General features: G+C 40.0%; 1 protein-coding gene across 3 annotated transcripts in view; it reads left to right on the forward strand.

Moving 5' to 3' along the window:
- The window catches only part of LOC308095055 (uncharacterized protein), a 35,021-nt gene extending 14,244 nt beyond the window's left edge, over window positions 1–20,777 (forward strand). Inside the window, exons 11-18 of one of the 3 annotated variants that reach the window (XM_080441969.1) lie at window positions 1,560–1,592; window positions 2,386–2,448; window positions 3,023–3,640; window positions 8,905–9,234; window positions 9,823–9,879; window positions 13,180–13,254; window positions 13,734–14,762; window positions 15,362–20,777. In XM_080441969.1, coding sequence (XP_080298095.1) covers window positions 1,560–1,592; window positions 2,386–2,448; window positions 3,023–3,640; window positions 8,905–9,234; window positions 9,823–9,879; window positions 13,180–13,254; window positions 13,734–14,762; window positions 15,362–15,669 — 2,513 coding nt within the window. In that variant the 3' untranslated portion in view covers window positions 15,670–20,777. The remainder of the gene's footprint in view (window positions 1–1,559; window positions 1,593–2,385; window positions 2,449–3,022; window positions 3,641–8,904; window positions 9,235–9,822; window positions 9,880–13,179; window positions 13,255–13,733; window positions 14,763–15,361) is intronic. The other 2 variants (XM_080441970.1, XM_080441971.1) reach the window with 2 other exon arrangements.
- The last annotated feature ends 1,733 nt before the right edge of the window (window positions 20,778–22,510 follow it).

The following is a 22,510-nucleotide window of genomic DNA, read 5'->3' on the forward strand; positions in this document are numbered from 1 at the left end:
CCTTATTTGGTGTCAGCCCTGGTACCATTTCCAAACTTAGGACCAAGTTCTGTGAGACTGGTGAAGTCAACAAGGAATGACCCAAGACCGCTTTCTTCACTGAGGAACCATAGATTTACAGGCAAGATTTGTACAACGGTACCAAAGACAGATGTCAAAGCTGCAGCCAGGGCCCATGCTCAGGTGCCAGTCACACACCAAATGCGAATAAAAAAAATGCAAATGGTACCAGGGCTGACATCAAATAATGCGTAATCTGCTTAACGGAACACCAGCTTCACTTGTCCTATTGCACGGGCCTTATCCTGAAGGGACAAACGTGGCATCTTTCCATGGGGGCAGTGTTGCTGCTTGGAGCATAAACACAAACTCAACAAAGTTGCAGAACCCATGTTCAGGTGCTAGTCACTCACCTGTGAGGCAGCCACACACCTGTGACTACTGGCACACACCTCTCAGCAGGTGTGTGCTGGCAGGTTGCTCAAAACAAGATTACAGATTACCAACAGAAGCATATTGGGTGATTTTGGCAATTCTTTTGGAGGCACTACCCACACGTTTAGCTGTGTTGCTCATGCCACGAATGCCCGATCCTTACAAGCTGTACCTCGTTGTAAAGGTGACTAATCAACGATAAAAATGATATAAAAGACAATACCAATTGGTATTATTAAAGGGGAGATATAATTGACCGAAGTTAAGTTTCCGAACTGTTTTTGAGCAGTTTATATATATACAGGAGTAGACTGACAGGAAATGGGCAGAGAGAGATGGGGAGTGACACACAGCAAAGGTCGTCGGGATGGGTTTTCGAACCCGCGACACGCTGTCAGAGTGCCCGGCCTGCTGTGCCAGCCGTCCGGGCCTTTGTATTTGATTTAATATGAAAAGTGGGGAATCATCACAAAATCAGTGTATCTTGCTTTCAGTCAATATCCGATCTGGATCAGAAATCTACTAGGCCTATATCATTTTTCAATATGAAAAACAAAATGAAAACATGGATAATGATTTGTTTTCCCATTTGTAATTTTGTGCTCTGAATTAAAAACAAACAAACAAAAATGTGATAATCTCCCCCTGAAAAGCCCATGAAAATCACTCATGTCACCTGACGGAGATCAATCTAGATGAAAATGTTGCGAGTTCATACTTTGAATCAATCATGGAACCGAAGAGACCACATCACAGGACCCAGAGAAGAGATTCTGTGGGAAATTGGCAGGGACAACCACCCCGTAATCACCTACCATGGACAAATTTACGGTCCCACAGAATATTTTATCTACAGCCTAAAATCCCCCCCCCCCCCCCAAGAAAATAAGAAAATAAAAAAAATAAACAGAAACAATTTAGTACGCTATGAAACTGGATCAGGGCGGCACATTTTTGATTAGAATGGCGAAATACAATGTTGCCCAATTTCAGGGCGACATCTAAGTTACATCAAGGATACTAGACTTTGTAGAAAAGATCGAGGCAATAACAGTCCCTGATGGCACACTATTATTTATCTCTTTCTCACTCTCTCTCTCTCTCTCTCTCTCTCTCTCGCTCAGCCGATGACAGTGATGTTGGAGAGTCTTCTTCAGGTAGGAGTCTCCTAAGTCCTCACAATATTTTATGTATTACTGATGAATTGAGTAAAATGGATCAATCAATCAATCAATCAATCAATCCTCCCAGCCACCACAGGATGTTACACATTCATTTTAATAGGTCACTTTCTTTCAAAATTGCAACTTTATATTTTAAAATATTTTTTGAACCCCCCTCAGTATTCTGATAAGATGTAAATTCAGAATGCTGTGTGACGGATATGGGTATATCAATTTTATCGTCTACCTAAGAAAAAAAAAAGAGAAAAAAGTGAGGATGTAAGGCCAAGGGATGTGTTTTATTTATTTTAAGTGACGGCCTGTACAGCCCTTTGAGGCTGAACCAGTGATTAAGATAAAATCGACTTTACTTAAGTTCATAAACAGTTTCACAATATAGAACATCTAGATATACTAATAAATAAGACCAATCAGTGTCAAACTTTGCATGCACACTGTCAGTAGACCAACCACCACAGCGTCCTCGGGTTCTGGCAGCTGCAACCCACGAGTTATGCAGCCCTCGCTAGGCACCCTGGCCTGGCGGAGGTATGCACTCTGTGGCCCTTTCAAGTTTCATTTAAAGAAGGTCTGTGTGGAAAATAATGGTAAATAATTCTCTCTCTCTCTCTCTCTCTCTCTCTCTCTCTCTCTCTCTCTCTCTCTCTCTCTCTCTCTCTCTCTCTCTCTCTCTCTCTCTCTCTCTCTCTCTCTCTCTCTCTCTCTCTCTCTCCCCCCCCCCCTCTCTCTTTCTCTCTCTCTCTCTCTCTCTCTGTCTGTCTCTAAGCAGATGACAGTGATGTTGAAGAGACTTCAGGTAGCAGTGTTGTCACAGAATCCTCCGATGAAGGTAAACATGAATGTATTGCATTTAGATGGTGGGTTAGGAAGGTTTGACCAACAGCTGGTGGTCATTTTGAGAGATGTAAATCTTATTTATCAATGTATCTGCCAAATTGAAGCGTTATCACAAAATTAACGACGCTGCCCCACTAACAAAACTAAAAATGTTGTGATGAGCTAGATAAGTGGCCATGGCTGTTTTCCATCAAGGACTGGTTTTGGTTAAAACAAAAACAAACGCTTGCAATGAATTCAAAATCATGAAAAAAAACTAGTTTGGCCCCTCAAGCTACATAATGCAGAATTAAACATTCTGTGATAATTATTATTATAATTATTACTATTATTAAAATGTAAATATTAATTATGAGTTATTAATTATTACTATTACTATGTATATATACAGTATATTCTAGTGAGAATAATAGCATTTTGTAACTTAGAGCCTAAATGTTATACTTGTGCAATAAATAAACTGGTCACAAGTAATTAAGATAATTCAGACATTATGGATGTTGTCACTGAAGTATTTCTTTCTTTCTTTCTTTCTTTCCTTTGTTCCTTCCATTATTACGCATCAGTTCTCATAACAAATGATGATGAAATTCGGATTGTGATGGTTGGGAAGACTGGAGCTGGAAAGAGTGCGGCTGGAAACACCATCCTGGGTTTAGAACATTTTGGAGCCAAATTTTCCCCTACATCTCAGACAACGACTTGTGAGAAGGTCAAAGGTTTAGTGGCTGGTAGAAATATTTCTGTTATTGACACGCCAGGATTTTTTGACACCGGTTTCAGCAAAGATAAAACCATTATGGACATCAAACAATGTATTTCTTGTGCGGCTCCTGGCCCCCATGTGTTCCTGGCTGTGCTCAGACTGGGACGATTCACAGATGAGGAGAGGAAAGTGTTAGAACAAATTCAGGAAGCATTTGGAAAAATGGCAAATACATACACCATGATTCTCTTCACTCATGGTGACCTGCTTGAAGGTTCAGTTGAAGATTTTTTTAATGATTCTCCAGAGCTACATGAATCAATCAGCAAATATAGTGGTCTCTATCATGTCTTCAACAACAAAGCTACAGATCCCTCTCAGGTCACTGAGCTTCTGGAGAAAATCAACAGCATGGTGTTGAAGAACGGTGGAAGCCACTACACCAACGAGATGTTCCAAGAAGAAGCAAGGAGACAAGGTGAGTCAAGAAAGTGATTCCTCTTTAAGGGAGCTGCCATTGTAGGAGTAACTGGTGGGAGGGTCTCGTCATAGGGTCCTGTCATTGTAGAAGTTACTGGTGGGATGGTCTTTTCATAGGGAGCTGGCGAGCTAAAAGCCCCCACGATCGAGAGTGATTTTTGAAGCAAAAGTTGACATGTGGTCAATTGTGGCTTGGGCCCACACCCGGGTGGCTGGACCATAGGGCTTGACAAATGGGCTCGCTCTTGGGAGGTAGTTTGTGATGTAGGACACATAAACCTCACTAATGAGCATGCTTTATGGGCCCCTTCCATATAGGAGAGAGTACTTCTGGTCGACTTCCTGGGGAGTATGCGCTGGGTGGGCAACTCTCATTGAAATGAATGGGCGGGGATTTTCTTTCTGTCAAGGCAGACAGTGAGTGAACCCAGATGCAGAAACACAGACCAAGGAGACATACAGAAAGTAAACTTAGAGTATTTTATTCAATAACTGAGGTACAAGCTTCTAAAGCCGAAGTAAAAAATAAATAATAAAATATATTAAAAAATATAAATAATATATATATATATGTTACAGTATGATTGGAGAACCAGTACGATTGAAGAAAGCGCGCTCGTTTTTACCACCCACCCAGCACTAGAGGGAGCCACAAGCCAGGCTTGTGCACAAACATATATGGCCACACACACACACACACACACACACACACACACACACGCTTTTTTTGGTTTATTGAAAGCAGGACTGTTTAGATACTTTTATTGTGTTCTGGCTTTTGTTTTACTTTCTCCCTGACACACACACACACACACACACACACACACACACACACACACACACACACACACACACACACACACACACACACACACACACACACACACACACACACACACACACACAAAGTGATCCATGAAAAGAACTATTCTGTCCCTATCGGTTTACAAATCAAACGGCGCTGAGTCGACTAATAGAGCATCGGCCGGTCAGCGCGGGCACTCGCGCCTGGAGGCGCGAGGGCGCGCTTCCTCGGCCTCAAGCTCTATTGAGCCGGCGCGCCTCCGTCATGGACAAGCGTGTGCGTGTGAACGCGTGTTCAGCGTTCCCCTCATAGATATTATGGTTCCCCTAGCGTAGCTTCCTGGTTGCTATGTGGGGGGGAACAACAAAAGACAGATCCGAGTCGGCGCATCAAAGCCCCGCCTCTCCGCGTTCTCCTTCTCCTTGGAGGAGGAGGAGGAGAAGGAGAGGACGGTTTATTACGCGAGGAGGAGGAGGAGGAGGCTCCTCTTCCTCGCGAGCCTCGCGTAATAAACCCCCGCCTCGCAGCGCCTCGTCCTCATTCTCCTCCTCGCCAGCCTCGCTAATAAACCCTGTCTCGAAAAGCCCCGCCTCGCCCCGAAGGAGCCCCGTGCCTAAAAACGAGCGCTCTGTCTTCAATCGTACTGGTTCTCCAAACGTACTGTGACATATATATATATATGTATATATATATATATATATATTATATATTTTTTTCATACCCTCATTTGTTATGAGAACTGATGCGTAAGAATGGAAGGAACAAAGGAAAGAAAGAAAGAAAGAAAGAAAGAAAGAAAGAAAGAAAGAAAGAAAGAAAGAAAGAAAGAAAGAAATACTTCAGTAATAACATCCATAATGTCTGAATTATCTTAATTACTTGTGACCAGTTTATTTATTGCACAAGTATAACATTTAGGATCTAAGTTACACAATGCTATTATTCTCACTAGAATATATATACATAGTAATAGTTAATAACTAATAATGAATATCTACATTTTAATAATAGTAATAATTATAATAATAATTATCATAGAATGTTTAATTCTGCATTATGTAGCTTGAGGGGCCAAACTACGTTTTTTTCATGATTTTGAATTCATTGCAAGCGTTTGTTTTTGTTTTAACCGAAACCAGTCCTTGATGGAAAACAGCCACGGCCACTTATCCAGCTCATTTTTTTATAATATATTATACACAATGTTCAATCCTCAAAAATAAAAAAAGCTTCAGCAGTGCATTATAACTTTACAAGTGTGTCAATACTTACACCTACACCAGGGGTGGGCAACTTTGTACAACATTACAACATTTTATCAACGACACCCAATCAGTCTGGGCTACAAAAATCCCCAGTCTTATCTATAGGCAATACTACAGTAGCCTATGCTGAAAATAGCCCATCTGCAAACATTATTGGGGGAGGGAAGGGCTTTCTTTGAGGGGGGGGGGGGTTCTATCAATGTATTTGTTCAGATGCAAATTCAGCCCGGCCGATTTTGAGATTTTAAGTAAGCCTACATTTTCATGTGCATGCAACAGCATGGTTTATACAGGTACAGTAGCCTACATGGGTTAGAGGGATGGGCAGAAACCGTGTATTTCCACTTCGTTTGGCGTGCGGTATTGCGCACCAAAAATAGGTCGCACGACTGACACAAAGAGATCCATAATCCATAAGTGCGTAGCGCCTCCCCGAACAAGACTTCATTCAGATTTCTCCGTAATTCACACAAGTATGTTTATAAATACCAAGTTGTGACAGTTAAGTTATATCACCAGGCACCAGCAGATCAAAGAATACAATTCGAACCGCAAGAGACAGATTTTGGCTGAATTAACTCGCTTTGCGACTCGAGCCCATCTCTCTCGCAGTGGTGTAAAGTAAATAAGTACATTTACTCAAGTACTGTCGGCCTACTTAAGTACAATTTTGAGGTAATTTTATGACCAGAGAAACACAGGCATATCCTACTGAATGTGTGTCGCTAACAGTGCTGAGAGAGTGTGTGTGTCTGTGTGTGTGTCTGTGTGTCTGTCTGCGAAACAGGACGTCCCTGACATCGCTGAAAAGGAACTTTACCCAGCCCTGCATAACACACACCCACACGCGCACACACACCCACACACCCACACACACACACACACACACACACACACACACACACACACACACACACACACACACACACACACAACCACACGCACACACACACACCCATTCCTGTGCATTGTTTCCTAAAGAGGAGCAAGAGGGAGAAAGGGACTTAATAATGTGTGCATGTGAGAGAAAGAGAACTACAGACTTACGTATGTGCGTGCGTGCGTACAGTAAAGAAGGACACAGAGAGACAGAGAAGCGTGCATGAAAAAAATACATTGTTGCAGGAGGATAAAGGAGGAGAGGAGAGATGGACGGATAATGAAACAGAGAACAGGGACAGTAAAAAAGATGATATGATCTGACTGCAACACGCACACACACACGCACGCGCACACACACACACAGCTTACAAGCGAAAATGATAGAGAGAGAGTGACCCATAATAGAGTATGAGAATAATGGAATCTATACAATCATGCTCAAATATAAATAGAGAGAGAGAGAGAGAGAGAGAGAGAGAGAGAGAGAGAGAGAGAGAGAGAGAGAGAGAGACGTGTCGTCCCACGTATCACTGCCAGGGGAGTCCTTGGGAGTGTTCCATGGGTCCCCAGCAGCTTAACCACTTTGTCTGTTTGTCTGTCTGTCTGTCAGCGCGCACGAGATGTACTTTGTAGATGTTACAATCTATCTTTAATAATACTAATTAGATGTGGTGTAAAGTAAGTTATTTTACTCCACTACAATTATTTGAAAACGAACTAAGCACATAGTTTGATGCCAATACTTTGTATTGGCTTTGTAGCCTAGTTTTACTCAGTAATATTTTTAACACAGGCCTTTTACTTGTAACAGAGTATTTTTATATTGTGGTAAAAAACGGGACAATATTACATATTACTTTTTAGTTACTTAAAAAAATAAAATAATTGAACAATTAAATAATCTAGATTTTGTATTATTATTATTATTATTATTATTATTATTATTATTATTATTATTATTATTATTAGCCCACAGATTATTTTTGGGGCAGAGATGGCAGATGAGCAGGCATTTAAATTATAAGATTTAAGGATTATGAATTACATTAATGAATCAGTGTATTTACTTAAATTAATCCATTCATAAATAGACATACCTTAATGTAATGTAATCTAGAGTAATTTCTTTCCTCTGCAAACATTTTAGCTCTCTTATGCCACCCACTGTCCACCTACTGTATTACAGCGGAAAGCACGCCTCCAAGGCATAGCCACACCCCCAACCTTTCACAACCTAGGGTGAGGTGGGTCGTGGTAGGTACCTTTCAGAGACTGGGGCGTATAGGTCAGCAGGTAACCACTGTAGATGGTGAGGGCCACAAAATGTCCTCAATCACTCTGGTCCCAGCCCGCCCCTGTTTATCGGCACTCTCGCCAGTAGTACCCCATTACTCAAAAAGCCCATAATAGTCACATATGTGATAAATAAGGGATATTAACTATTCTTATTTGTTATAACTTTGTTTTTAATTAGCATTTAGTAATGCTTCTATCAACTTACTTTACTACAGCTGTACTGCTAAACAAAACTTCACATTCCTGAGTATGCCTTTCAGAGTATTGCTGTAACCTTGGCTTAAAAATATACAAAAATGAACTCTAGAATTATAGTTAATAAGGCTTCTATTAAAATAAATGAGAGCGCGCTCTACTGGTGGACTGTTGTAATTAAAATGGTTCATGGAAAGTTGCATGTTTGGAACAGTTGAAGGCAATAGTTCACCATTTCGGATATGTTGAGATTACATTGTTTTTCTTTGTGATTTAAAAAAGAAAATTGGAAAAAAAAAAAAGAAAAAAGATTTTGGCCTGGGGCCGCATTGAGTGACGGTGCGGGCTGCATGCACTATCAACACTCGTAACACTAACAATGCTTAACACTATCAAAACTCTTAACACTAAAAATACTGAACACTATCAACACTCATAACACTACTAATACTTATACCGTATACTTATACTCACGGAACATGACACACTAACATTTTGCTGCTTGTACCTTGTATGAGACAAATAAACCCCAGAATGATTCTTGATTCTCTTCATTGATTCAATACTGAAGTCAATCCAACAGGCCAATTGGCATTCCTGAAGAAACTGATTGCTGTATGATCCCATTGTTACACAGTTAAAGTCGACCTGAATGTGATATGGGACATACATTATTACTGAGCATATTATACTTTACGTATGTGTGTGAGTCATTCTAAAGTGTTTGTTACATCACTGCATGTTTTCTTAGTTATGCAAACATTTAAATGAACAGCAATTGCTTCACATTATCACTAAGTATTTTCTTTACTCAAACAGATGACTTTAAACTCATCACTGAAGGCTTTGCTTTTGGTCGGAGTGATGATGGTGCCACCCTCCCCTGTCACCTCGATCCTGAGACCAACACGGTTCCCATGACAATCAAGTGGTTTAAGAAGACAGAGTGCATTTACCTGTATAAGAATGGTCAGGTGATAGAGGGGAGGGGCTATGAGGGCAGACTGTCTCTGAACACCCAGGAGCTGGAGAAAGGCGATGTGTCTCTGACACTGAAAGGCTACAGAGAGACAGATGATGGAGTTTACATTTGTCAGGTCAAACATCGAGAACAGGTCAAGGAGACTGTTGTGATATTAACCACTGATCGTAAGTGATCTACAGTCACAGTTCATTAGTTTTAACCTTGAAATGTACAACGATGTGATCATGTTTAGCTATTCATGTATAAATGACTGTGTTTTCATATGTCTAGAAGTGTTTGCTGTAATCAGTCTTCATTATGTTCCATTATACCTGTCTGATAGCTTGACCTTTCTGTTTTGATTTGAGTCATTTGGATCATAAACAGTGTGTTTTAGCTCCAGTTGACAGTGACACCTGCTATTGACTTCTTTCATCCAATCATTTTAGGATGCATTAAAGATGTCAGGGAATGAAAAATAGTTTTTTCATTTTGATGTATTTTTAATGTCAAAAGTCCTTAAAGGTCCTATCTAAATGACTTCCTGTCAAACGAAAACATGATTACATGAGCAAACCCTCATGAATAATCATGAATCATGATTTCATTCACCTGTGTGATTTATTATGGACACTGTTGGGCTGCTACTGTTGTGAAGTTAATTCAAGATGGCGGCCAGGCGGTGCATAACAAATGTTCCATTTTTTTTTAAATGTCATAAAATAATATCGTACCAATACATTGAATGTTCACTGTAAAACATTTCTGTTTAGGCAAGGATGGTGGAAGTCACGACACCAAGGAAAGCCAAGAAGCAGCAAGGAATCAAGGTGAGAGTATAAAGCAATTAAGCCACTCTCACAACAATCTGGGAACCGATTCGGCAAAAACAAAAGGGATTTTTCTTTCCTCCTTTGTTTTTGCCTCTGGGGGCACCACCCCCTCCTGTTTATTCCTACTAACAACAACACTACGTTTAGGGCAGTGGTGCAAACAGATTCTGCTGTTAGCAGAATCTGTCTTCAGAGATTACTCTCACAATGGCTGAGAGGCGTAGTGGAGGCACTCCGCTCTGCATTGTGCCTCCGACTCTCAGCCATTTGTAAAATCAAGGTAAACTACGACCTTGCGTGCACTTATTGCTTTTCTAAAACGATTACACATATGGCAACATGAAAATCATCGACACGTCCCAATTAAAACAATTAATTAATTACAATTCACTACAAGAACAATTTCTACAAACCAAGGAATCTCTTGAAAGGAAGGGACATGCTGGATGCCGGGGATGCGCCATGACGCTCATGGGTGGCAAACCTCGCACCGGAAATTGGATTCATTACATTGCAGTGAATGGAGCCGGCTGGACCAGCTCATGAACAAAGACTATTTCTGAACGATTGCGACCGTTGCCATATAATTGGTTCAGGAATATAAAAGAAGACATATCACAGGTTGTTTTCTAATCACTTGCTTTTACATGTGCACATCATTTTATTGAGGCATCTAAACAACGGCAGGTATCGTTTCTGTCTCGAAGATAGTGCAAGATTTGTTCAGAAATAATGTTTGTCCATAAGCTGTCCAGCCGGCTCTCATAGACTCAAATGTTATTCACCGAACTTACGGTGTGAGTCTGCCATCCAGTGCGAGGAATCTGCCTGCTGGAATTGCAGGGTAGAGAAAATGACTTCCTTAAAAAAGAAATTCCACACACACACACACACACACACACACACGCTGTCAACGCACTGCAACATGCCGTGTCTATAGCTTGCATATCTGTTCTTTTGGGTAGGGCGGGCGGCTGCGTTGCTTCTAGCCCTGGTTCAGAGCGTTAGTGAGTGCTCAAGAGTAGTGAAAATAAACAAAACCATTTTGCTACTCACAGAAGCAAAGGCTGTTTTGTGTTGTTGAAAGTCTATTCTCGGAGGTGGGAAGCCTCTCAGCACCCCACCTACTCTGTAAAATACACTTTTTGGGCAGAAAATAAAATATGTCAGCAAGACGGAAATTATTTTTATTTACTCCACAGTGCCCTCTACAGATTTTGGTTAATGGTAAGTTCAATTCTCCAGATCTGTAGAGGGCACTGTGGAGTAAATAAAAATAATTTCCGTCTCGCTGACATATTTTATTTGCTGCCCAAAAAGTGTATTTTACAGAGTAGTTGGGGTGCTGAGAGACTTCCCACCTCCAAGAATAGACTTTCAACAACACAAAACAGCCTTTGCTTTGGTGAGTAGCGAAATGGTTTTGTTTATTTTCACTACTCTTGAGCACTCGCATGGCAGCGGAATTCCTTGTACAAGCGCAGAGCGAGGGGTCTTCCAGGGCGTTAGAGGGAACTCACTAACGCTCTGAACCAGGGCTACGCTGCTTCGTCCTCTATGTATGAACCCGAAGTTTACAAATTGTACTCTCACGGATGATCCGATCGTCTGATAAAAATATTAAGCATATGCCAAGTTAACTAAAGGTATATAAATGATGCTGAGCTAAACATGTTTCCTTCATTTTGAAGTTTTATAGTTAAACGTTATGATGAAAGTCCCCAGTTCCTCTCACAAAGTGACAGCTGTTGCGCTCGCCATGTTTATGAATGGTTAAAAAATCCTTTGAAACTAGCAGATCTACAAGCTCACAACGCTTCACAAGCTTGTAGATCTGCTATTTTCAAAATATTTTAATACATATTAAATTTGGGAAATGGGACATTCTGCATTCCTTTACTTTTGGTATTTTAAGTATATTTAATTTACTTGCATAATGGGGACACTTTAGTGTTTTATTTACCTTGCAGATGTCACCTCACTGTAATTTAATTCATAAATATATTATTCAAAAGTTGTATTTGGAGTGGACTGCTTCAGGACATCTGACAGTTGGCTCTGGTATTTTTATGATCCATTTCACTTTCGCAAAGGGTGTTTAAACTGCTGTGTAGTGTAGGACAGCACTACGTAGTTCATGTAGGCTTTACGTAGGCTTCGTCCAGGAGGTCTTCACGTGCATGCTGTCTCGCGAATGTAGTTTTAGCACACACGTAACGAGAACCTACGACGATGGTATCTCCTGAAGCCAGTTTAGATGGCACGTTGGGCACACACAGCTGCTACTAATGAAGATAGTGCGTGGCGGGGTTGCTACTGCGCAGGTGCGTGGAGGCTCTTACGCAGCTTCTAGGCTACGCACGAGCTCAAATTCGTTTGGGAAACCCGGCCAATGTCCTTCATGTCCCTCACGCGAGGGTGTGGAGTGGGGGGCCCTCGGATGTCATGTAGATGTGCACGTAGGTGACTCTTTGAGAAGGGGAAAGTTCGAGAAGTCACTGTATCAACATCCACCCACACACACAAAAAAAACTTACATTGCACCTTTTCCGACAATAGCAGCATGGCCATATATGGGCATTTACTGGGGGGAGGGAGTAAATTTCCCCCACGATGTGTCTTATACCCGAGCATAATTCAGTAAAAGCAATTATACTGTAAATTATCAGCAATTACATAATATATGAGTAAATTAAATCATTAATAACATCAGGTTAAATAAATGAGAAAATAAAATGATTCACGCTTGCATGTGTGCTTGTAACCTTTGGTTAAATCTCTCAAATATTGGGTATTTTCTGAACAAGTTATCTCACTAATCAGTCATAAATACAGGCTGTATCGTGTAGCGTGTGGAGCTCACATACAGGAAATGAAAAACCACAAAAGGCCTCTGCCTGCTGCAAGCCTTCGAGTGCGCTTCAGCAGTCAGTTCAACCAGTCAATATCATATTACTTCTTTAGGCAAATCAAGTGATATTATAATTTTAAGCCTATGTCCTAAAGTGAGCTGCTCAACATGAATTACGTTCCAATAATTCCCATATTTCCAGCAGTCTGATCCTAAGTCTAGGTGAGACATGACCTTTGACGCAATCTAAATGTCTCAATAGAAGAGCAAGGAGACAAAATGTAACCCCATATTGTAAGTTATATTGTAATAACATACTCTATACAGATTGGACAAAATTGCATTTTGTTAATTTTTTTTTTCATAGTGCCGCTTTAATGTTAAATGTATTGCCCAGTCAGTATAACATAACGTTAATTTGATGAAGAGTTCTTAAACCCATTAAGGTGGAGGTGAACGATTCCTCAGAGATGAGACAGCAGTGGGGAAGAATAGAAGAATGAAATCGGCTCATCTGCTTGGTAAGTGAGAGATGATAACAAATAAACAAAAATGAAAATTATATGGAACTAAATTATGCTGTGAACCGTTTCATTGATAAATTCACAGCATAATTCAGTTTCATATATGATTTTCAAAGTTTTCCTTTGCTCATGAAACACTTTCTGTGGACAGGAAAAGACTTATACTTACTGTATGTCAAGACAACAATATGGCACTGAATACTAGAGAGGTTAATGTGCTCAGTAGCGCACATACTGTGTCCAGTTGGTCATGTAGTTTCAGCTCGATCCGACTGTGGTTCATTTCCATTATTATAACATTTAAGTTGAGGCGAGATTAGCGTCGGACAGACAGACAAACAGACAGATAGAGGTGATAACATAATCCACCCTTTGGCTTCTGCCTGGCAAAGATAACAATTGAAAGAAACATGATTGAACATGTGATTTATGTCAAAATATCTATCTATGTTCTATATGTTCTATGTTCTGTAAAGCGGTACAGCAGTTCCTGGCTATGACCCAAAAGATTAGAGAGCAAGCGAGTGAACTGCAAGAGAAGGAGGAGGCCAAGAGACAGATCAAGAGGGACAGAGAAAAGATAAACGAACAACTGAAGGAAAGAGAACGTGAACTGCAGAACAACAAGAGTGAGATGGAGGAGGCCAAGAGACAGTTCAAGAGGGTAGGAGATGAGATAAACCAACAACTGGAGAACAACATGAGCGAGTTCAAAGTTCAACTACAGGACAAAGAGAGAGAAGGAGAAGAGAAAGACAAACAACTAAAGGAAAGAGAAAGTGAACTGAATATGATCAAACAGACACTGATACAAGAGAGAGGCAAGAGACAAGAAGAGAAAGACCAACAGCTGAAGGAAATAGAACATGAACTCCAGAACAACAAGAGTGAGATGGAGGAGGCCAAGAGACAGATCAAGAGGGAAGGAGATGAGATAAACCAACAACTGAAGGAAAGAGAATGTGAACTGCAGAACAACAAGAGTGAGATGGAGGAGGCCAAGAGACAGTTCAAGAGGGAAGGAGATGAGATAAACCAACAACTGGAGAACAACATGAGCGAGTTCAAAGTTCAACTACAGGACAAAGAGAGAGAAGGAGAAGAGAAAGACAAACAACTAAAGGAAAGAGAACGTGAACTGGATATGATCAAACAGACACTGATACAAGAGAGAGGCAAGAGACAAGAAGAGAAAGACCAACAGCTGAAGGAAATAGAACTTGAACTCCAGAACAAGAAGACTGAGATGGAGGAGGCCAAGAGACAGTTCAAGAGGGATGGAGAAGAGATAAACCAGTTCAAAGTTCAACTGCGAAGAGAAGGAGAAGAGAAAGACAAACAACTGAAGGAAAGAGAAATTGAACTGGATAAGATCAAACAGACATTAGAACAAGAGAGAGCCAAGAGACAAGAAGAGAAAGACCAACTGTGGAAGGAACAGAAAGAACTACTGTTAAAACAACTGATGAGGGAGAAGGAACACACTGACTTCGTCACACAGCTAGGTGAGAACTGTATTATTAAAAAGATAATATTTCTTGATTGTTCTGTTGATGGTTGCAATGGCACTTTTATTCTATTACTTTAAAATATGTAAACTGTTGAGGGCATATGAACACATTAACATTATCACACAATAAAGTCATTAGTTCACACAAACATGTCTGCTGTAGTTAGAGAGGCTAGCTAGAATATAAAGACTGTACTTGAAAAAGTGACCTCCCAGATAGTGAGTCTACTGTATACTGTGAGTTTACCGTATACTGTGTACTTTGATGTTACTTCTAATTAATTCTGGTGGTGCTCAGTTTGATGTCATTATTTTAATTAAACATGTTAAATGGTAAATTGACTGTATTTTATAGCACTTTTTCTAGTCTTTCCAACCACTCAAATGTGCTTTACAATGTAGCCTACTTCACATTCACCCATTCACACACACCGCAAAAATGGAACACTTTACATATCACACGCTATGCAGTACATATTCACACTTTGAGCTAAAATGAAGGCCAATAGACTGAAGCATTTATATATCATCGTTGCTATTATATAATTAATTATACCTCTAATAATAAAATCAATCCCCCATCTTGTCTTCAAGGTGTTTCTGCAACTCACCAAAATCAGATGACCCAAGGAGTTAAAGGATCAAAGAATAAGCTGCTTGACCTGAGGCTTGGGTTTATTGACAGCGTCTCAGGGGCCCAGCTTAATAAATTACTGGATGGACTTCTGCATAAGAGAGTTATCATTTCTGAGGAAATGGAATCAGCCAATAGTAAAATAGAACAAAAAGACAAAGCACGGGCAATTATTGACATGGTGTGGAAAAAAGGAGACAAGGCAAGTTCAGAAATGATTCATATCCTTAATGAGATGGACGCTGGCCTTACTGCTGCAAACAGCTAGAGAGGTTTATAGTAAAGAGACAGAAAGAGAGGAGAGCGAGGGAGGAGAGGTACACAGGAAATAGAGGAGATGTGAGAGATTTACAAAGGAGAGTGGAAGCAGAGGAAAAACCTGTTGGAGGTTTTTCTGCCTGAGATACAGGCATGGTCTCAAAGACAAGAGACAACTGGAGAATAAGAAAAGAGAGAAGACAACACTGAGAGAAGAGTTAAAGAGAGAGAGAGACATTATTAGAAACATTATACAGTGTGGGAGGAGGTGAACATGAATTTAGTGAAGAAGAGAGAAAACAGTAGGCTATTAACAACTTAATGTATGGAACATTAAACAACCCAACTAATGTAATAAAACATTCATTTAATACATTATTACTTACATTAGCATCACACCACTAGTTATGTCAATGGAAAATACTAAGGCACCCTGCACAGTTGTTAACTATTTCTATTTTTTTTTCATATGAAAACATTTATATTTGTTACTTTATATTCTCTGGTGGGTGATATCTATGAATGTTTAGCAGACTTACATTACGGTGATTTCCATTGTCTTATTTACTAACATGAAGTTGAGATGTTTAATAACAAAATGATAATATTATAATGTTATGACTATTATTTGGGTGCTTGTCCCTGCAAGTAAGAGGTTATCCAACATTTCCTCCTTTTTGTTTTCCTCTTGATCCATTTAATGTCTATTTTATTGTCTCCACCAGGCCGAAAGGCATGGCGAGAGTATGTTTTACCCCCTGTCCGTCCGTCCGTCCGTCCGTCCGTCCGTCCGTCCGTGTGTGTGTGTGTGTGTGTGTGTGTGTCCGTCTGTGACCAGCTAATCTCTGCCACCGTTGGCTTGATCGCAGCGAAACTGTGCACACACACTCCCTGGATGCCAATTCCGAACTTCTTTTCACATGAGCCTTTTATAGCGCCACCAGGAGGCCAATTTGTGCAAAACATATTTTTTGACAGCACTTCTACAGATTTCGTCCAAAAATCTCGCAAATCGGTACACAGTATCTTTATAGTCATTTAACGCAACTGGTCTTTCATATTTTTCATATTCCATCCTGATTGGCTAAAAATGGCTTCCAAAGTTTGCAGGAGTGCTCCGTTTTGAACAAAATGCCTCAAATCATGAACACAGCATGCAATTTCCATTACATTTTGCACGCATATTTCCACTATGCTGAGGAAGTTCAAATCAGCCTTATGGTGGCGCTATAACAGGCCGATTCATGTTTTTACCTATAACTGCACCGATCTGCGTAAAACTTTGTATGTGCACTCCCTAGAGGTCAAGGAAAAACCTTTGCCCTGCATTTTTCACATCTACCTTTAATAGCGCCACCAGGAGGCCGACTTATGTAAAAAAAAAAATTATATAACTTTTTTTATATAAAAAGATATTGTATCCAAATTTCACGCAAATCAGTACACATGATTTCCATAGTCATGTGATCAAGACGGATGTGTTTGATCTTTAATAATCCATCCTGATTGGCTAAGATTCACATCTAAAGTTTGCAGTAGTGGCTTGTTTTGAACAATGAACGCACCGATTGCGGTCAAACTTTGCTCGCACATTCACACTATGTTGAGGAACAAATGCCACCCTTTTAACATTGGCTTCTTATAGCGCCACCAGCAGGTCTAATTTAGCAAAACAATTTTTTTGCACAAAATGCCTCAAACCATGAATGCGGTGTCCGATTGCCATGCAAGGGCTAAGAAGAAATGCCACCCTTTTCACATTGGCCTATTATAGCGCCACCAGGAGGCCACAATAACCTACCTGACCTGGTGGAGACCTGTGCTCCGAGGAGCACTTTTTCTAGTTCTACATCATACGGGTGCAAGCACAGAAAATAGTGATTGCGATGTGTTTTGATTTAACTTGTGCTGTATATTGGCTATTTTCGCCATGTTGCACCGTCGTATGATAGTACAATGGTAAGGATAAATCGGGCTTAATTGCCCATGTTGACTATACATGCATGTGTGCCGTTAACTGGTTACAAGATTTTTGGAAAGAAGCTCTTTGCTAATCGATCAGCAGGACCCTTCCCCATCTCCCTGCCTGGACCCCATCCTCTCCACCTGGGTGGAGTGTGTGTACTTCATCAACCTCCAGAGGACAGGGGAGGATGCCTGGTACAGTGGCTGTGCCAGGCATCCTCTTGGTGACAGTGGCCAACAGTGCTGCAACGGTTCATATTTTTAAACAAAAACAAATCATAAGAGAATGACAGATCCATCCACAGTGACTGATTCAATAGCTTAATGGGTAAGTTAAGCGATCTTAGGTGTATTTTGCTTCTTTGCACTTCAATGCAACTGGAATCCTTGGCCACTAGATAGCAGCTGTTGACCATTGGAAATGTACTGCATCGGATGAATGCATCCAACAAAACACAAGCTAGTTTGTGGCAAGCACAATAATACCATTTGAATGTCATGTCTGTATGCATAGACAGACAGAGACAATTATTACTTTTCCCTCTCCATTTAAGTCTTTGGCTGTGATTTAAACTCACTTCCTTATTGTCTCCTCCAGGCCGAAGGCGTGGCCGAGACTATGTTTTCGCTCCTGTCCATCCGTCCGTGTGTCCTTGTGTGTGTGTGTGTGTGTTTGTCCGTCTGTCTACAGCTAATCTCCGGCACCCTTGGACCGATCAGCATGAAACTGTGCACGCACACTCCCTGGAGGACAGAGCAGAACCTCAGGGCAGAGGCCAAATCATCGGCCTGTAATAGGGCCACCAACATATTAATGATATTGATATTACTCCTACAGACTTTGTCCAAACATCACGCAAATCGCTACACATTATCTCTATAATCATGTGAGCAAGATGTATCAGTCAGATTTTTTGGATTCCATTCCGATTGACTACGATTGGCTTTCAAAGTTTGCTGGAGGGGCCCGTTTTGCACGACATGCTACAAGCACCGCTGGGAACTTGGCACGCACACTCCCAGTAGGCCAAGAAGGAATCTGCACCCAATTCTTCTTCAAATCGGGTAGTTGTAGCACCACCATGATTTTTGCTAAACATATATAGTGTTACTACAGATTTAGTCCAAACCTCACGCAAATTGTTATACAGTATATTGATTATCTCTATGGTCATCTTCACATTTTGGCCTATAACTCTTGAACTATAGGTCGTACAATCAACATCCTTTTTCCCCCTGGATTCCTTGGATCATGACGCATGTTATTTAGGCCAAATTACTTTTTCTGCCATAGTGCGTTCCTTCTACTGTTTGCTACAACTCCTAAATATTTGTCCAAACCTCACACAAATCGTTACACATTATCTCTAGGGTCATGTGATCAAGATGTATGACTTTTCTAGTTTTTTTATGATTTGACTTAGGTATTGTGGAACAATGCACAACATGAACATGACAACTGATCATTAAAATAGTCCCATCTAGCAAGTAATGCCCCATATCGAAATCATCAAAAGCATAAAAACACAACAAAACCCTTAGCATTGTGGAATGCCATCCACATATCAGGCTTAAATGCGTTTCAGATCTCTTAATTCTAAGTGCACGCACACACGCACACACACACACACACACACACAGACAGACAGACAGACAGACAGACAGACAGACAGACAGACAGACAGCTATATAGATACCATTATGATATTTTTATTATTTAAATGGATGCGCAATTTGTGAAGAAAATAAGACAGGGTGTGATTTTTGGTGTCATTTCATTCTTTCAGTGTTTCAGTCAAATGAAGAATTGCATATGACTGCTGATCTTCTGTTTCTAGTCTCTCCATCAGTGGTGGACAATGTTACGCAACCCAGAGGTCATCAAAATGTCCGTACAATGATGTCCATGTCTGTGGCAAATGTGTGATAAAAAAAAAAGAAGAGAAGATAGAAGATAATTTTTGTTCATGTAATGTGTGATGAAAGCACTGACTCAATTATTGAAATGTCAAACATAGAATAGACTTGGGCCATCCTGCATTGATGCTTGTAGCTTGTGGATTTGGCTATTTTCACTATTTGAAATAGTGGTTCATATAGTGGTTAATTCATAATGTAGGCCTACATTGTCCCTTCCTAGAAATTTAGTGGAGTAAAAGGTGCAATATTTGTCTTTGAAATGTTGTGGGGTTAAAGTCATAAGTATCCAAATATTATACAAATATTCAAGTAAAATTCAATAGCAAAAAAAGCCAATCTGCATGCTCATTGTGAATTTTTTTGCTTGAAAAATATTTCAACATATGTTTTACCATGTTGTCTATGGTCAAATTACTAAGGAGTTGTCAGAGTACAAAAGTAGATGTTATGGGGACACCTACTGGCCAAAATGTGCCATTGCACAAAACACAATCAGCCAAACTCCAGCTTAGAACCAGAGCTTAAATGTACATAAATGTACATAAATGTACATAAATGTACATACAGTACGTGCATAGAGTCTGGGAATTGGAGGGTCGTCGGTTCGGGTTTGGCCCTTGTCCCACCCAGTCTAAGGGTCAAAGTGTCCGTGAGAAAGACTTTTAATCCCTAACTGCTCTGTGGGTGCTGTATTAATAGCACCCACTGCTCCTAATAGTTAGGATGGGTAAATGCAAAGGATACATTTAACATATCATGTGCTAATGTGCAGTGACCCCAATGTCAACTACTAAAGGGTAGCCTACTATTTAAAAAACATAATCAGATCATTAGACTTAATGATGTCTCTAATAAACTAAATGTCGGCTACTGTATAAGTCAATGATTCATTGCAGCTCTCAATATGCTTCTTCGTGTTATTAAGTTAAATTAAATTAAAGATATTATGTTATGGTGACAATATAGTGATACTAATATTATGTCATGTCCTGTAGTTCAGACTGCATGCATGGTCACTAAGCATCATGGTCAACCTGTCTGATTGAAACGGGGGACCCCAGGGGTCCTTGAGGAGGTTCCAGGGGGTCCCCAGCCAATTTAGCCAAATTAACCACTTTAACCTTATGTTAGTTATTTGAAAATAGCACATCTACAAGCTCTCAATGTGTCGCAATGTGACATGTGAGATTGTAGATCTGCTATTTGAAATGTATTTTTCAATTTATATTTTTTTAAAGCATTTTGGGGGTCCCTGGGGCGTCCCTGGCACCACATATCTTCAGATGGGGGTCTACATATTCCACAAATGAAAAGGAGCAGCAGAAGATATCAATACTGTTGCAGTATACTACATCTGATTCTATCTAACTATTACTGTTGGTGTGTATACTGTATGTAACTGTATCTAAATACAATGTTAATACAACACTGTTGGTGTACTGTATGCATACTGTATCTAGCTCTATCTGACTATTAATACTTTAGGTTTACTGCTGCTACCGCTACCATAAACAGGGCTCCCTCATAAAAGAGATCTCACTTTATCTCAATGGGACTTCAAATGTATAAATAAAGGTAAAAAAGGTGTTTATAGCCTACTGCGTATAGTGTAACTATCTAACTTTGAATACTAGATCACATGCAGCTGAGCTGGGACACATACATCATTATCACGTTTTACTGTGGACTTTAATCATCAGTCACTTGACTGACTTGACTTGAACCCTGTTGAGGGGCGTAGTCACTTGACTACTTGAAAGATGATACCGAGCTTATTTATATAGCACTTTTCATACATAGAAATGCAGTACAATACAACAAAATTAAAACAGATGAAAAACATTACAGACAAAAATCTAAAAAAGATTACAACAACAACAACAACAACAACAACAGCAGCAACATCAAAGTCACAATCAGAATCAGTCAATATACCATTTAGGTCACTATATGATATACAATATGTAGTGACACTATAGCAATATAACGGCAACATACATTTTACAGTATATGATATGCTATTTAATGTACACTATGCAGTATGATATGCTATTTAAATGTACACTATGGCAATATAATGGTGATATGATGTACACCAGTGGTTCTCGAACTATGTATCTGGCTGCGGACCCCCATCTGAAAATATTTTGTGCCAGGGACCCCCATACAAGATGTGTACTGTTAAAATGGTTTCAGAATTATTCTAAATCCTTCAAATAGTTTTTCAAGATTTTGTAGACATAGACACAACATAGACAATCATTTTTTTGCTGGGGACCCGCTGGATCCCCTTCAGGGACCCCTAGGGGTCCCCAGACCCCATTTTGAGAACCACAGTGATGTACACTCTATGATACACTTCATGTGCCATATAGCTAAATAGATAGCATTATACAATGTACACTGATGGTATAGACCAGTGATTATCAAACTTTTTCATTTCAAGGACCCCGACCACGGAACCCCATTTGATACTTTTTGGTTTTGTTTTAATCTCTGGCAATCTATGCTGTGTCTATGCTGTCTATTCTATTCATACAGTACTGTTTTGTTGTAGCCTATAGGAGTCAGTAATGTGCGTGGGGAATTGTAGGAATTAGCTCAAGTCTAAATTGTTTTAGTGAGCAAGTGCAATTGCTTTATTTGCAATACAGTTTTATGTATTATTTTGAGGTTTAAATAGGTGTATTCACTTTGTTTCTGCCCTAGCATCTGGCCAGGTCCTCGGTAACAACTTTGGTTCTGTACTTGCATGGAATGTCGATAAAACTCCTTGAACCTTGAAATAATATCACAAGTAGACACAGGTACGAGATTTTTTTTAACATTTCACAGACACGATACAGTCAAACACACATATATACATACATACATACATACATACATACATACATACATACATACATACATACATACATACATACATACATACATACATACATACATACATACATACATACATACAT

Source organism: Gymnoscopelus braueri (assembly GCF_963280865.1).
Source record: "Gymnoscopelus braueri genome assembly, chromosome: 11".
NCBI classification, from domain to species: Eukaryota; Metazoa; Chordata; class Actinopteri; order Myctophiformes; family Myctophidae; genus Gymnoscopelus; species Gymnoscopelus braueri.